Raw genomic sequence first — 17,511 nt, 5'->3', positions numbered from 1 at the left:
GCAGTAATCACTGAGACCAGCTTCTCTCAAGGCTGTGTAGCCAGCTGTTCCCATCCCCCAGACAACAAAAAAGGACAGGAAGCCAAGGCAACTCTGAAAATCAACATTATCACCCTTCAAAATTATATAACAAGAGTATGTACAAGAGGCCAGAAGCCAGTAAACTGGTGCAAAGATCTTACTCTTTTGAAAGGAAACCACACCAAGTAAAGTACACTTTATTAATATGCAATACAAAAATAAATGGGGGCAGGGGAAAGTGACTTGTCTCAGCCCACAAGTATAGGTAGAATATTCCATTTTCTGTGTTTTGCTCTGCAAGTTAACAGTAATTTCAGATTTGCCTCCAAACACCGCTTCTATGTAAAATTAAAAGAAACAGAGCCATCTTCCAACAACAGTTTTAAATTTCTTTTAGTCTTCTCCAAAACGGTCACGGAGTCTGTGCTGCAGGCAGATTCTTCCTTGTGTTTGTGGGGGGGTGGCTTTTTATTTTTAAATTAGAGTAAAAAAAGAAGAAAAAAATGGGTTAGGCCACACTAACCCTAAACTTGTAATTCAGCAAAGATGAAATAAAGCCTGGCTGTTGTTCTAGACTGCAAATGTTGAGCAAAAAACTGATGTTCTCGCTTCAGCCCAATATTTTGGTCATTTTCACAGATCAGGCAATCTTACACCCCCTGTACACTTAAATAGAGGTTCCAGTTAAAAAAGAATATCAAAACATTAGAACTAGTTATTTTATTAAATGTATTAATACACATTTCAAAATGATCTGCAGTTTTATTGTCGCTTCCTCTAATGCATGTTGCTTTCTCCACACGGAACACTTGAGAATATAAATCCAACATATCCAATTAATCTTAACAGGCACACAAAAAAAGCAGCCAATATTTACAGCAGTTTTGAAATAACAGCACTGCAGCTTATTTTTGAATAATTAATTTCAGGATATGATCATTTATTCTGCATGGTTTTTAAAAAAATTACCATTATTCACATTATCTAAACAGATTTCTCACACCTGAACAAATGTTTTACAGGTAAAGAGTCTCTAAAATGTATTTAGATCACAAAGTCAGCCACAGCTGTAGACCCTCCTCTCTGATATACAGCGCACACCATAGCATATGTTGAATTTTACCAAAGAGGCAGGTATGCATACTGTGTATCTGAGGGGACAGCAGAAATGGAAATGGTGCATACTCATAATTCTGGTGACAAGAATAGCTGTACTACACTAGCAGAAGTCTAGAACAGGGATACATTTTAAGTGTTTATAACCTCTAGTAAATATTAATTCTATTGACTGTCGTTAAGCTGCCCCAGTGTTAATGTTTGGTTTGTCCTCTCTGTTTCTAGAATAGCTGGAGTGAACACTGAAGGCTGTCTGCAATTTGATTTTCTTCTTTATGAAATTATGTCCTTCATTAGACACAGTTACATGCTTTATTTAAAAAATACATGTTTATTTCTTTTTCTTATAAGGTGAAATACAAAAGTTCAAGAACGGTTAGGGAGTTTAAATCACAGACACAGGAAAAAACGCCTTCATGTCCAGAAATAAGTTGTGTGGTTTCTACATATGTACACGTGTCTTCAGTTACTGTAGACATTTTGCTTAAAGTAACAAGCACAGAATAAAATGAAAAACCTCAAACAAAAAAACATGGAGCTTTCATCATTAAAATAGTCTTTTTTTTTTTTTACAATAAGTTTTTGTGTTTTTGTTTTTTTTAAATCAGTCATTTTACTTTTCAAGTTACCGAAAAAACCACCTCCAAGAGCAATGAAGCCACTCGCCAGGCATGTCAGATGGCATGAAGAGCAGTTCTTAGATGGTCACCATCTGATTTCAGTAATTCTTTACCTCGAAATCACTTTAAGCAAGAGCAGCAGAAATAATTCACATTCTTTTATTCTAGAGGGAAATTTTTTTCTAGTCAATATTGGTTCCATTCTTACATCAGAACCTCCTGCGTTTTTTCACCCCCTTGGTTTCTTTAAGCTATGACTTCTCTGAAACTGTCCCTTCAAGCCAGGATAGATATTAAAGCAATGGGATTGTGTAGTTTAGGTTTGAGGTAAATGGAATGCCACGCTGTTACTGAAAGCTTCATTTCAAATGTTCCAGTAGAGCAAAGAAGTTGGGCAATATATATCAAAAGCTGTGAAATGTTTTCAGTTTTCGTGCTGGCCATTAACATTAGATATTAAAATATATCCATGTCCTACAAGTCCTAAACTTTAAGAGCTGTATGGCTAGACTAAGAAGAAATATGATCAGACATTCTGAGTGCTGGTGTACAGGGAACTGAGTTGTATCATCTTACTTCATATCACAGGATAAGTGAATTCTCACATCTTCTTACGTAGTTTTCTTGCTTTATATCTATACTGCTTTGTTTTTACCTTCTGAACATTTTGCTTAACTTACATGAGCTACCCTCACAGTAGTACTTTGGTGTGTTACCCATTCAATAATCATATTGGAGGTTCACTGAAAGGAGCTGCGGTGTCCAAAGAGAACAGAACTCGGAAGAAACAGAAAGGGAATAAATACTGTTTAAATTTAACCCAAAAGTTTAAACACTCAATGTTTGCATGAATTACACATGCAGTTACTTTTTCAGGAATTCTGTTTAACTGAAATAGTCCACACAACAAGGTGCACCATTCCATGATGCTGCCTAAATACAGCCCCCCTACAAACCGGTGACATCTGCTGCTGACTGCAAAATGAAGTGGAACGCACATTTTTATCCTAAGATTAGAAAACAGAGAAGGTTTTTATGCACTGGCACTATAACATCAGTCTTTCTGTAAACCCAGGGCAATTCAATAAAATACACCCATACAACCTTCCAATTCACTTACTTGTGTATGCAAATATAATTATACATATTATATATATTAAATAAAACACACAGCCCAAGCACAAACAAAATGCTCTGCCATTTTCTCATTTTGTAGTTATTTTTATAGATATTTTTCCATACCTTTATCAAACACTAGTATGTTGTATTCTACTCACTTTAAAAAAAAAAAATCAAATAAAGTAATTCCAACTCCACACAAAGTCCTCTATGCACATGGCAGCAGAAGTGAGTTTATGAAAACGTGGGAAGAGAGTTTAGGTATTGTTTTCACATTGCTGCATGCAGTTTCTCTCTCATCTTACATGGGACTATGTACTTCAAACAAAGCACAAGGAAAGGTGTGATTACAAAAAGTGAAGAATACATGTATGTCAACAATGCTTCCAGGAAAAAAGTGAAGATAGTTTACTAGATCTGGCCTAGATCTGTGATACAAGACAAGAAAGAAAAAAAAAATGATGCAGCTTGTACATGTGTATGCAGGCACATGTTTCAAATATACACTGTGTACATTAAATGTGTGTGTAAGCACAGATTTGAGTTTTACCACTAGCTACCTCCCTGCATTCACTTATTTTAAATGCATTACTTGATTTATATTCAGCAAAATATAACCCTCTTAGCATGTTGAGGAAGGAAGCCAAGTTAGAGATAGGAAGTGCACATACTTTAGAGACTGTTTTCTGAAACCCAACTTAGGAGAAAAGTTCAAGACCCTCAGCGGCAAAGCGGTCAACTGTGAAAAGCAGGGGGGGTTCCCTTTGCATTTTGAAAAAGGCAGAAAAAGCAAACAGAAGGGGTGAAAAACTGACCATGTTAATTGCCTACCCTCTCCCTATTCCTATCAGCAAGATGGAAAACAGCAAGCAGCAAGATGTTCCAAGGCTTCATAGCATGGGACCGACTGAGCAGACATCAGTGAAAAAAGTGACTGATTAACCTAAACAAAAGGCACAAGGAAGGCTTAATATTTCTATTGCCACAGGGAAGAATTTGAAAGCTTGGACCCTTTATCTTCCTTAATCAATAGTAGCAACAGAGTTCCTTCCCCCACCTCTATTTTTTGACATGGGTTCGGAGGACTCATGAAGCAAAACAATTTGGTAATCAGCTAAAAATAACATCCCATCGCACATTCAATCATTTTTTTACGACTAGAAGTTTTATTTCAACGGCAATATTCTTCGGAAAATTCTTATTTTTTGTTAAAACATTTTGCTAGATTTACGCCAACTGGTTGGCTTAAAAAAATAAACAACCAAAAAAAGTACCAGAACATATTTAATTTAGAAAAATGTTATGGGGCTCTTTAAGGAAAAACAAAAGTGAAAGCGCTACTTCCACTGCTCTCTAGAATATCCAAAATACCTTCACTTACAGAGACGCGTGTATGTTTCAGTACCTGGGAGGAAAGAACGGGCGTTTTGGTGCAAAGAATGGAGGGCCCCTTCCAAAAGGTGGCAGAGGCCTTTTTAAGCTGTGAAATGGGTCTCTGTTTATGAAAGGTTCCCTAGGCCTAAAGTCTGGTCGTGGGTTCCTAATCATCATTCCACTCCGGTTTACATTGTCTCTATGAGATGGGCCAATGGGAGGAACGCTATGGGATGGCCCAAGCTGATCTCTCGAAAGGGAAGTTAGGCCTATGTTTTCTCGAACCCGACCAAGGGGTGGACCACTGTGGTCTCGCTGAGGTGGGGCCACATGGTCCCTTGGTCCTGAATGCACATTAAAATGCTCTTTTATAGTTCCTTGATGAATAGTACCGTGATCCTTGGAAAACGTGACACCACCATGTTCCACGGTCAGGGGAGGGGCAGGAAATGGAATGCCACCGTGTTCCCCAGAAGGTGGCGGCGGGGTAGGGAATGGAACGCCACCATGTTCCACGGAGTGAGGTGGAGGGGGAGGAGTAGGAAATGGAACCCCGCTATGTTCCACAGAAGGAGGAGGAGGAGGGGCAGTATGAGGCAATGAGAGTGGAGAGGATTTTTCTTTTGAAAAAGGATTAGTGTGATCCACTGATGACATGTGTGAAGGAACTGAGTGATCCCTAGGAAACAGGCTTCCATGATCCTTGGGCGGAGCAGATGGGGGCCCAGCAGGTGCACCAACTTGTTCCCTCTGAAAAGGAGTTCCATGCTCTATGGGAGGAGGTGGTATGTGACGCTCAAAGGCAGTGCTGAAATTATTTGTTCTGAAATTGTTTACACTCTCCTGAAATTGTGGCACATGTTCTTTGTACTGTGTTTGAAAGCTGGCAATTCCACTGCCAGTACCCATGGTGGGCAGCTCAGTAGCACTTGAGGGCCCATTATCAAAAGCACTACCTGTATTACTTAGCTCAAACCAGCCTACTCTAGTTGCCTCTCGCCCGTGTCCTCTATTTCCTTTCCCAAGAACTCTTATAGATTCTACTGTCTGAATTGGTTCTCCTGACATTCCCCTATTGGATGCATTATGGTAACCCAGAGTTTCTATGGGGGCTCCTTTTTCTTCAGTGCTATCAGGCAAGTCTAAGCAAGATGACGACACCCTAGTTTCTATACGATAGTGCTCCTCTTGCTGCTGCTGCTGCTCTCCTGTAGAAGTTCCTGCTTGGCTGAGACTAGATAGGCTAACCCCTTCATGGGAGCTACCTTTAGGAACCTGGCTAAAATGCTTTTCCTCGGAAGGCTTGCGAGATGCATTTTTAAGCATGTTCTTAAACTCAATTGTTGAAGTGGCAGAAATGGAAGAACCTAAAGATTTCTCCACACTGGATGTGGGTGGTCTACCAGCAGGATTTGAAAGAGTGTTTTGAGGAGAGAAGAGTGATCTGTGAGGAAGTGAATGGGGAGAGTCTGGATACTGTTTCTGTGACAGGCCAGAATGTATCACAGATTTTGATAAATTATTATGATTGGAGTCTGGTGTGAAAAACACATCGTTCTTACTGGGTGAAGGGGAACCATCGGATCCAGAGTCATTTGCTCGTAGGCTGTAACTTCCATACATTCCAGAAGACGACGACAGAGGATCACAGCTCTCATTCTGATCAAGAATAGACCTCATAGACTGAGAAAAAGACGACTTCACACTAAACTCTTGCGCTCTTTGACTGTAACTAGAGAGAACTGGCTGGTACTCTGCAGCATCAGCAAGCTTACTTGCTTTCAAAATGGATTTTGAAGGCTTCTTCTCCAGGTTCATGATGGCAGATGGTGGTGGCCCAGAATATTCAAAGTCACGATAATCTTCATCTTCTTGAAAAGATGTATCTGGGTAAAACTTCTCCTGAGGGGAATCCATTAAAGAAGAAGGTATTTCCATATTATCGGTCGACTGCTTGTACATGCTGGCTGGAGAATCCCTGCCGAGACTGAAAGGCCTATAGGCAGGCACAGAATTAGACAGTTCTTGGGGATATCCATCATCTCTGCTCTGAGGAGGGGACCTCGTGCTACTGGGAGTAGACGATCCAGGGCTTATAATCTTTGATAATAAAGACATAGTGTCAACATTGCTTGATGTTGGTTTATCCATCATCTCATCTTGGGTTGGCGTTCCACTTCGTTCATCACGGACTGGCGTCCCATCCACATTGTCCATAGAAGTGCTAGTAGGACCACGCTGAAAGTCAGATGAATGGCTTTCTGATGTGATGTTGGACCCTAAACTGCTTAAAATTGGAATATTCAAGTTTAGACCACTGAAACCAGGGTTTCCCTTTAAAAAATTGTGTATCTTCATTTCCAGGCTTGGAGAGGTCGGTTCTGACTCCAGCTTTGTTTTTGAAATCTCAGAGGACTGACTCAATGAGGTTTCTGTTGGTAAAAGGGAAGGACTAGTAGGATGGGTATTAGCAAATCCAAGGGAATTTGTTGGTGGTTTAAAACCAGAACTTGAAAGCCCTGGGCTATGTCCAACAGGAGCCTTGTTAACCGAAGTTGAAGAAACCTCAGCAGTAGAAGAATTTGGAGAATAACCAACATTTTTGGACATAAAAGACTGAGTATTGGAAGGAACATTCCTCCCTTTCATGCAAGAAACAGTTGTATTGGCTGGTGATGCTGAAGTGCTCTGAGATGCCGTTTCACTTGATTGGGCTGTATTTCCAGCAACACTTTGAAATAAGGATGATAAACCTGGAGAAAAAACAAAACAAAACATTTTAATTACATATTTTAAGAGGCAGAGTAACCTACAACCATTTCAACAGAAAACTCGTGCTAAGCCATCATCACGATTGGTTTTGTAGGCAGAGAAGCTACACACTTAAATTTTTGAAACTAGCTGACATCTGAGCCAACAAAATGGTTAGACTTTGCCATCTCTACGTACTATTTAATACTAAATACTTTGCATTTCCATAGTGCATTTGATCTCAAATTGTTTTACCAATATAAATTATAACACATCTAAACCACGTCAGTATTATGTCCATGTTACAGCTAGTTAAGCAGAGGCATGGAAGTTATGTTATTGACCAACCTCAAACGAGCAAGCAGTCAAGGGAACCTCCCCTCAGAATCCTAGAGTCCTTCGCTCCTAAACCCCTGCTCAAACCACTAAAACAAACCCCATCCCAGAGCTAGGAATAGAATCCAAGAGGTACTCACTTGTGGGTCCCCTGCTCTGCAACATAAGATTTTAGTAAACACATACAATATAATGACTTGGCTAACTGGAAAGCCAGGGTGAAGTCCAGCAACTAAAACATATTAACACTATTTGCTTACTATGCAACAACAACAAGATTTAGTCATAAAAGTTACAACTAATAAAGCAAATATAAAATGTTCCAGGATGGTATCCAACACCATCAGATTTTAAAAGGATTTTTAAAAGATTAAACATATAGGGAAACACTCCCTGAATCTGTTGCAAAATTGACTTGCCCATGCCAAATACACTACCTTGCAAAATGTAACTTACATTTGGAAAAAGTGTTACATACTACAAGCTAATTTCCTCCCAGATAAAGTCTTGTTTCAGGAGCACACAGCAGGATGCTTTAGTATTGATGCTGCCATCCAAATATAGATGCTAACTATTTATATTGTGCAAAAGGAGTGGATTTTAAATACTTACCTTGCAATGCTGGTGCAGTCTGGGTCTGGGTTTTGGAGAGAACTGACAAAATGCTTTCAGGAGTTATTTCAACTTTGGAAAGAATATTTGCTAAAGGATTTGGAGGACCAGATGGAGTCCCCACAATAGGAGTCTTCAGGCCACTAGTAAGAGTCGTGGGGCTCGTTGGGGTTCCTGGGGAAGGTCTTGATGCAGGACTGACCCCTGAGGTGAAAACATTTGCTGCTCAGAAACACAAAATGCTACTTTTGAAGAGCAATGAAAACAGTCAATAAATACACTGCTCATACATACTGCTTTGTTAAGGTAGGGTTTTCTGATTACTTTCTCGCTAATTTCAACTATTACTAATACCAGTAGAGTTGCAGTATGGGGCTAGTGTAGACAAGGCTCCTCAGGCAACCAGCATTTAACAGCATCACACAGACCTACATGACACTGTTAAAAATGTCAGCAGCTGTGGAAGCCTTGTCTACAACCAGCATGGCCACCTTCACTACTGCAGTGAGGAGTTAACAACAGTAGGAACCCTAGCACAGACACCCCCTAAGATCACTATGGTGCAGAGACTTAGGGAGCACCGTGTCCTACTTTGAAACTCTACACTACAGATGCCCTTAAATCATTTAGAAGGAAGCATGTTTAAAACTGATATTGAGAGGGTGTTTAGTACCAATATGTCAAAGCTCTCCTGAAGTACAGAGTGAATTACAATTCAATGTTTTAGTTCTAAAATGTTACAGAAGCAAAAAAAGATCTGACCAATCAAGCTATTGCTTGTACAGTGCAGAATTCTGTCTCTGCTGAACAGCACCACTCAGTCACAACCTGCAATTTAGACACTCACCTGTATTCTTCATAACAGAAGTTAAGCTGCTAAGAATGGAGCTGATCTTTGCTAGGTCAACGTTGGCAAGGTTTGGCAGACCAAGTGCCGGCGATGGAGGGACAGGCACTGTGCTCACTGTCTTGGGAGTTGGAGGAGTCTGAGCAGGAGTTGTTACTGCTGGTGTAGCAGCAACCACTGTGGAGGGTGTTGCTTTTGGGACACTTTCAGTCTTTGCAGGTGCTGAAGGAGGAACAACCTGTTTCTCCTTCCTCTCCTCCACTAATTCAAATAGAGAGAGAAAACATGGAATGTTCAATCTGCCTCACAGAATTCTTTTGGCCTAACAGCTGCAGGCTTCTCAATGTGTCCTAGGTTTAAAACAAACTACTGTAACGGCTCAGAGGAAAAGCAATTGTTCATGCCCTTTACTGAACTGTTAGGGTGTGTAAGGACAGCCTCATGAAGAGAGGTTTATTTATGCTTGTTTTTTAAGTTAGGAATAACTGGGTCTGACTCCCCTGTTTTTTGCTGGAGGACTGGCATAGCACCTGAGCTGCAGTATTCCCAGAACAAGGAAAGTTTCTCAACACCCTCTTGATTCTAAATGAGGTCTGGAAAAACTGTTTGCCTAGATAGTTTTGTGGATAGTATAAAACTATTAGCCCATTTTACTGCTACTTCCACAGAACGTACCAATAATTTTAGATGTGTCATCTTCCACATCAGACAGTTCCATGTCCTCCACATCCCGATTATCTGCCACAGGTTCAGGAGATACAGACTTCTCGCTTTCCACTGCTGGAGACTGGATGTCGTCTTCTTCCCCCATTCCCTGGAAAGGGGACTCTGAACCAGTTGGAGATGGAGCATCCATACTTGGAGAAGGGACAGGAGACTCTTCTGGATCAGGAAGAGTTGCTTTCAATTGATCTAATTTTTTCTTTAGATTGCTCACTCTATTGGCAAATGTTTTATAAGCCTAAGATACAAAAAAAGGATATTTAGCTTAGTGTCCTTTATAAAGAAGGAAAAATAACCTATCTTTGAACCATTTCTATAGTATTAATAGCAGCATATTCAATTTCCCAATCATCTCTGCCCCTGCATTAAGTATTTCGCTTTTCAATATGGCTTACAGAGCAAGAACCTCAGAAGGGATATTCACATGACTACTTTTTCCATTTAGTTAATGCTTTTGTTGGAATAATCTTTTTAAATCCATAAACTATCACGTTTGATACAATGCTTCAAGAAATGAGGAAAAACTTCAGCACCCAAAGATCACTTTCAGATCTAGATTACAGACAAAGGTGTTCAGCTTCTCAAAGTTAACTTTACACTCAGCATAACAAATGAATCTTTTCTTTTTTCACATGCAGAGAATTTGCAAAACATATGAGAAAAATGGATCTCCTACCAACCTTAACAGCATCTAATTATCTCATTAGTTGACCTCCTCATCTCTGCTCTCATTTTAAACCATTTGTGTTATAATCTCACACAATTTCTACTTCATTCATTAATACACTGAGATTTTATCACTATTTTTCTAGTAAAGAGTTTAACAAATGCAGATAAACCTTGATAATCTGCATGACTCAGACATTTTGGAAATCTGGACCACATAATCTGAGAGTTTATCTTCATTAATATAAATCCCCAAATATTAGCTGAATTACAACATTAAAATGGCTTGATGATTTAATAGACTTCTGTACAACCGTATCAGTTTGTATTCTGCATGATGTCCTCTTATTAGTAATGCTGTATCAATAAGATATTTGCTATTGGGGAAAACTTTGCACTTACATTTGCTACCACCTTGACTTCCTTATATTGTGCTTCATAAAAGATACCAGCATTCTCAAGCACTTCAATTAGTGAGGGGCCATTTTTCACCTGTTTGTCTAAACCATTTACAAATTCTTCTAACTTTGAACTTGCTTCTTCAAATTCCTTGGAGAACTTTTTTCCTCCTGTTTTGTCTGAAAGAGATAACATTAAAAACAAGTTACATTAGGCACATTACCTCCCCTGGAATAACCAGAGCTCTGCTCTGCTCACTCACTCACACACTAACTATTCGGTGAGTTGGTATGTGCACTTCATGGTTTTTAGCAGATAATTAGTTTAATAATTGGTAATGAAGTCATTGTAAAGGCAAGACAACTAGCCGTCTGTATTCTTTGTTTTCAAACTAGTGATTAGTAACAACATCTAACGTGGTTTTTTGTTGTTTTTTTTTTTTTTTTAAGAACAAAACCACATTCTATATGCATGTGGGGCCACTAGAGTTAGCCTTTTGAAATTTTACTCTTCCAATCACCTGGGGTCAGTAGTTTTGTCTGTTTAGGGGGCAAGAAAACATTATTCAGTTTTCTTTCACCATTACATTGATAGGACTATGTTTACGGCCGCTACGTTTTTATGACAAATTGTGGTATCCAGCTGCAGTAACTGGATACCAGGTACTTTTAAAGCAATCTAATTTTACAATGAAACTTCCTATCTATTTGGGCAATGAAACTAAATTTGTTTACTCCCTTGTAACATTATTTCCAATCAAGTTTATTTAGCTTCCTAATCTTAAAATTACTATAGCTTTATTGAAGAACTAAGCAGCTAATTATTAAATCTGTAATGTTAAGTTACGGACTACTGAACATATTAAGAAATCCATGCATTCTGAAACACATACAGGGCTATCCTCAGAACAGAGTAACAACCAAATACTGGTCATTTATGGTTTGTACTTTGTACTTGCCAGCAGCTGTTGTACATATAGGGACAGATTTACATAGGTATTAGGTGTCTAAAGGTGCAGATAGGCACTTTTGAAAATCTCACTAAGCACCTATCTGCAACTTTGGACACTTAAATAAATACCTTTGTAAATCTGGCTCATGGCTCTTATCTCCATGCAGGCTATGTACTAAACTGATGAAGTGTTCCATCCCGTTCTCCTAGCCAGACTGCAAAGGTTGGCAGCCTACTTCGGGTATCTGCCGTTACTCCTTTAGCTCAAGCAGCAGAGATGTGCTTTTGGTGCTCAAGCTCCCAGGTTCAATCTCACAGCTGAAGTTATTACTACATCTTGAGGACAAGTGCTCTGAAGTTCTGTACTTCAGACTGAAAGGGCACAATGTGTATTTTTAAGTTATTTGAAAAATAAAAACATTCAATACAAGCATTGGGAGAACTACATTTTTAATTAAAAACAACTGTAGAAGGATCACAAGATCTACTAGATATGAAAACAAGATATTGGGAGACTATGTACATTAGGAGGCAGTTGATGTGCTCATGACTGAAATCAGAAACATTTCTGTCCTGTGATTTATGAAATACTACAGTGACAGCTAAAAATTTTGCAGTATCAATATTGCTGTAATGTACTGGATCACTAAAGTAGAATACTGCAGTACTGTATTTTTTAAATAAAAGGAGCTGATACTTCTGAAAATGTGTTAATTGCGTTTTGACATCATTTAGCATTCTACAATCTGAAATTCATTAGCGAATAAGGCATAAATCTAACCTATGATGTAAAAGAACCCGTGAATTACTAAAACTACTGATATATTATCAAAGGAAACAAAAATGTGACTGCCAGAATACACGACTTGTACCTTTTAAGCATTTAAGTGTTTCAGTGCTGCATACATCCACCCTCATGGTGGAAAGCTGCTTCTCTTTCAGTTCTATCTGGTCCTCTGAACGCTTATATAACAACAATTCATCAACAAGGGATTGTGGCTGAAAAACAAGAACAGCATCCTCATCACATTCTGCAGAAGAGAAGCCCTAACTTTGCAATAACAATATCATGGACCTGTTTTTAAGTAACAGAAATAAATATTCCATTGAAAAGCTGTCTCTGTATCAAAGCAGATGCTTTTTCACTGATGCTGGAATAAATTAATTCAGAGAAACATATGGTTTAAATTAATAACAAATGGAAGTGAAATGAACAAGGTGATGATCAGAACTCTATGTCTGGTAAACAGGGGAAAGATTTGCCAGCAGAAGTATGTCAGTTAGGAGTGTGGAGGAAAAAAATTACACCCTCAACTGACAGAGTTTAGTGCAAATCCAGTTATACTGGCAAAAAAATCCATTTGCCAGTGTAGCTAATTCCATTCATGGAACTGTTTTAAGCTATAGCAGCAAAATAAATTTTGCTGGTATAAGCTGCATCTCCCCTACGGGAGTTGCAAGTATAACTCTACCAGTAAACGCTTAAGTGTAGACAAGGCCCTAGTAAGTGTTCCTATATTTAAACACAGATTAAAACAATGGGAAACCATATCATCATACTCATTGGCTACAAAAGCTACAGCAGTTCACTCTTAGCAAGAAGGCAAACTGCTTTCTTGCAGCAGATAATTCTAAATGGTGTGAAAGAATTAATTGCCTTTACTAACTACCTCCAGTCCCTGGCTCTATTTCCATGCCCTGTTTTTAACTAGAACCAGTCTACATGATGCTTTACAGTGCAGCCTCAGGGCACTGTGGGCACTATACAATAATGAACAAATCAACGCTGAGGGCCACAGCTTCAACACAAGCCCCAATGACTCTTGGATATAAACAAACTAGTCAACATAACTACAGTCCAAGGACAGAGGTTAATGCAAAGGATGTTTTCACTTGCTAAACTTACTCTGAATTCAGCAACAATCTTCGACTTCAGAGCAACTTTTGGATTTGTGGATGCTGTTGGTATAAAAATGTGTAAAGAAATTAAGATATCAATTACAAAGATTAAGTACAGCAAACACTCAGTACTGACTGCAATCAAAATTCAGAAGAGACTGTTCTATTTCAAAAACCTTTAAACACGTTTCTATGCAAAACACACAGGATGCCATTTTATTTCCCCCTCCACACAGATGTCACTAAGTGTTCTATCTGACTTTCAGACACGTTAGAAAGCAGAGAGCTATGATTCAGAAGTCAACAAGTTAGACTGTAGAGTTCCTGTATTATATATGCACTACATAAACAGTTACTGTGAAAACCTTTTCCAGATCTGTTGTATATAAACGTTCTTGTAATGGTTCATCCACTAACCTTGAGTGCTAGTTCATAATTCTCTGAACAGTTCCTGAACTCTAGACTCAGAGAACTGACCCTTGGGATGATAGATCACCTACTCCTTTACTTGGACTAACTCATCTCCCTCCTAAAGATTTCCCTGCCCTTACAATTATGTTCTAATATCTCATTTAGAGATTGAGAAACTGAGGAGAAAAAAAAAATACGGAATCACATTTCATGAGATCTAAATCCATTTGTTACTAAAAAATAGCAAAGAAATGTATAAGAAGATGATCACATAAAAATGCTAACTCCCTTGTCCAATTTTGTTCTAGAAAATGGTTTTCCATACATATCTTGTGGGCGAATTCTTTCTGGTAATCTAAGATTCCAACCCTCCTGCCCCCTTTTATTGTCCTAGTCCCAGTAGTCTCAGCATTCATACAGAGTGGCATTGCCAAGTTTTACATCTAATGTTCCATCATCTTGCTTTCTTGCCAACTCAAGGATTTTCCATATTACAGTTATTGCAAGGTTAGAGATTGATACATTATAAATGTGGTTCCAGCTAGCGAGCTCTACTCCTGATCGTTTTGAATGACGACTCATTAGCTGCACTGCCTCACTGTAAGTATTCCATTTATCCTATAATCTAGTTTGCTGTCGAAGACGTATTCCTGAACTTGAAGGGAATGTCCATGTTTCACTGTTGCCAATGTACATGGTTATCATGTCTGTCTTCTCTTCATCTCTGAATATTCTAACGCCAGGTTCCAAGAAGTTCCACCAGATCTTTTCTCTACTGTTCATAACTTTTGTCTTTTAAAATTTTATTCACATTTCATTCCTTAAAAAGTGATTTTCTAGCAGCAACTCCTTGGTGATTTACACATGTCAGTAAGGAACTTCACAAGTCTGGAAGACACATGCTTGCTCATACTTTAGACCAGGTACTTTGCCAGTTTTGCACTAGTCTTTCTTCTGTTCCTCAAGAAGGCATTTTTAATATTAGTTCAGATAGTTCATATTGTTTCCTTACTTTGAGATTTCTTCCACGGCTTATTCGGTTGTTTGTTCAGAGTTTCTTTCAGCTGCTTCTGAGTTTTGAAAGTGGTACCTGGAAAACATTTCATTTTTTGCAGTCTGGCATTATGGGATTCCTTTAAAGGTCTCTGGTTTTGGTGTCATATGGTTGCATGGTAAAAGATTAACAGAAATTTGTTTTAAAATCCACAAGCCAACTTTCTTAGATGAGCTGTTGAATGCCCAAGACAAACTAAGTTTACTCAGGAATACAGCAACTTCTATGATGGTCATTCTATTTTTAAAGCAAGTTTCTGTTCGCCTTTAAAAGAACAGAGGATTCAACAATCACAGAGATTGACATAATTTGCTCTTTAAACTCATAGACAATGACTTATTTATGACCCCCCCCCCAAAAAAAAAACAAAAACAAAACACACAACACATTTCAGGAGAAATAGTCAGGTATGTTGTTTGGTAGTTTAAATGAGCATTTACTTACCCAAAGTCTAAATTAAAAAGATATGCATCCAACTGAAAAGTTTCTTGCGAAACAGTGTAAGAAAAAATATGTACTAAATCAAATTTAGAAGTGAGCTGAATTTTTTTTTAATTACAAAACCTGTATGAGATTCCAAATAATTAACAGAACACATATATAGATTTCGCTTTTATAGATTTGTAATGTTTAACTGAAAGTCTTTTCATTCACCAAGCAGCACGTACAGTGTTTTATATTTCTCAAGTAACAATTACTGACCCACAATCACATAAAGCCACCTCTAAACCAGCAACAGAAAAACACTTAAATGTCAATAACATAATCAGGGAAAACAGAATCATGCACTCATCTCCTTCACAATCAGAAAGAACAGATTTTCCATTATTGAGTTTTAATGTGCATGCTGCTTTCAGTTAATATTTGGAATCTCGGGATTCTTTAAAAATATATTTACATGAGTGTCTGAGGACTTTTAAACTATTCCACACTCTAATTGGTGTGCCCATATGTTTTTTCAAATATGGTAGATATTTTACCAATAACATTCAACCTTATTACTATAATCTACAGAGAGAAAATGGGAGAGATTATTTTTACTCTGCCCTGTTTTTCCCAGATGGACTCTTAGGATCAACTGAAGTTGTAGATGTAAAGTCGGAATGTCCCAAAACCTCAAGATAAAGGGAAGAGGTTTAGGCACGATGCTCAGAACTCCTTTAGGATGAAGAGTCACCTTAAACATAATATATATTTTCTATCAACTAGTACAATTGCAATTTACACTATAGCTAAAAATTAAATGATTTACTATTAGCTTTATTTAAATGGAAGAATTGTCCAAAAAATAATTATTGCAAAGCTCAATCATATTAATCTACTAACTTTCCTTTTTATTAATTCCTGCAAATGCAGAAAGAGCAATGAACGCATTTAAACAGTGATTAATGAATGTTTCATTTTATTGACTTCAGACAATAACTACTACAAGCACATAATAAATTAGCTTATATGTTAAGAAAGGCAAAAGATAAAGGACTTACTTAAAGCTTCTTTTAGTGCCACAATGGTTTCTTCAGGGTATACATTTCTGTCTTCCCAGATTTTAAAGATTCTTTCTATAGATTTAGAGACTGATGGATCCCTGAAAAGAAGGGCATAAAATATTAGTGCGTTTTAACAGTATAATTTTCCATTATTCTGCAATGGAAAACTATATGCTAGAAGTGTAATCCCAGTGCTAAAGAAAAGTGAATTTCTAAAAGATCTTTGAGCTGTGTCAGTCTGTCTGTAGGTAAGCCCCAATTCAACAAGATACCAAGGCACACAGGTAACTTTACGCATGAGTAGTCCCATTTAAATCAAAGGAGCTATTCTTATGCTTAAAATTATGCATGTGCTGAACTTGGGCTAGAGAGGTTAGCACACAGAAAACTAGTAATTCTATCCTGAACAAGATAAGGTATTGTCCACATGGGAAAACTGCCTGATATAGCTATTATGGAATAGTTTCCCATGAGGACACACTATTCTGGAATAAAAGTGACTTTTATGGAATAATTAATTACTCTGCTCACAAAATAAGAGTAAAAATTCCAGAATAAAATCACTTTTAATCCAAAATAGTGTCCACACGGGAGTTATTCCAGAATAGCTACATTACATCAGAATAGTTATTCTGCAATAGCTATGCCAGTCAATTCCCTGCATGTAGACACGGCTTGGTACTATTATACTCCAGAGAACTCTAGTCTCTGATCACATATCCTCCTTTCTGTGCCTCTAAGAACCAGTCAGTTTTGGAGATTTTGCAGTTCCACCCATGAGGAACACTGATGTAGGTGGGTAAACACATTTTACCACCATCTCACAAGATCAATTCTTTCTCAAGCCAACTGTCTTATCTTGGTAGCTTGATTCAAGGGTAAATTGATAGGAAAGTGAAATAACCTGCCTACCCACAAATAACTACTCTCAAAGTATACAGATACCACACCTGAGTTAAATTCACACAATTCTCGCTAATTAAGATGTCTCATGGTATCTCTTGTATATGCAGCATGGTCAGATCAGTCTGGGCAAAAATACAGTCAAATGTAAAATTACTTTTTGATTCAATGTATTTTGCAATATACATTGTAAGAAAATTCTATCATGCAAATTGAAACAAA

General features: G+C 38.0%; 1 protein-coding gene across 4 annotated transcripts in view; it reads right to left on the bottom strand.

The window, feature by feature from the left end:
- Nucleotides 1-202: 202 nt before the first annotated feature.
- RPRD2 (regulation of nuclear pre-mRNA domain containing 2) overlaps nucleotides 203-17,511 on the bottom strand; it is a 46,329-nt gene continuing 29,020 nt past the window's right edge. The window contains exons 3-11 of one of the 4 annotated variants that reach the window (XM_039512959.1): nucleotides 16,384-16,484; nucleotides 14,858-14,935; nucleotides 13,442-13,494; nucleotides 12,408-12,534; nucleotides 10,588-10,763; nucleotides 9,472-9,757; nucleotides 8,797-9,057; nucleotides 7,950-8,153; nucleotides 203-7,003 (exon numbers count right to left, since the gene is read on the bottom strand). In XM_039512959.1, coding sequence (XP_039368893.1) covers nucleotides 4,275-7,003; nucleotides 7,950-8,153; nucleotides 8,797-9,057; nucleotides 9,472-9,757; nucleotides 10,588-10,763; nucleotides 12,408-12,534; nucleotides 13,442-13,494; nucleotides 14,858-14,935; nucleotides 16,384-16,484 — 4,015 coding nt within the window. In that variant the 3' untranslated portion in view covers nucleotides 203-4,274. The remainder of the gene's footprint in view (nucleotides 7,004-7,949; nucleotides 8,154-8,796; nucleotides 9,058-9,471; nucleotides 9,758-10,587; nucleotides 10,764-12,407; nucleotides 12,535-13,441; nucleotides 13,495-14,857; nucleotides 14,936-16,383; nucleotides 16,485-17,511) is intronic. The other 3 variants (XM_039512961.1, XM_039512960.1, XM_039512962.1) reach the window with 3 other exon arrangements.

The sequence above is a fragment of the Mauremys reevesii genome, linkage group 24 (assembly GCF_016161935.1).
Source record: "Mauremys reevesii isolate NIE-2019 linkage group 24, ASM1616193v1, whole genome shotgun sequence".
In the NCBI taxonomy this organism is placed as follows: domain Eukaryota; kingdom Metazoa; phylum Chordata; order Testudines; family Geoemydidae; genus Mauremys; species Mauremys reevesii.
This window is presented reverse-complemented; position numbering and strand designations above follow the sequence as displayed.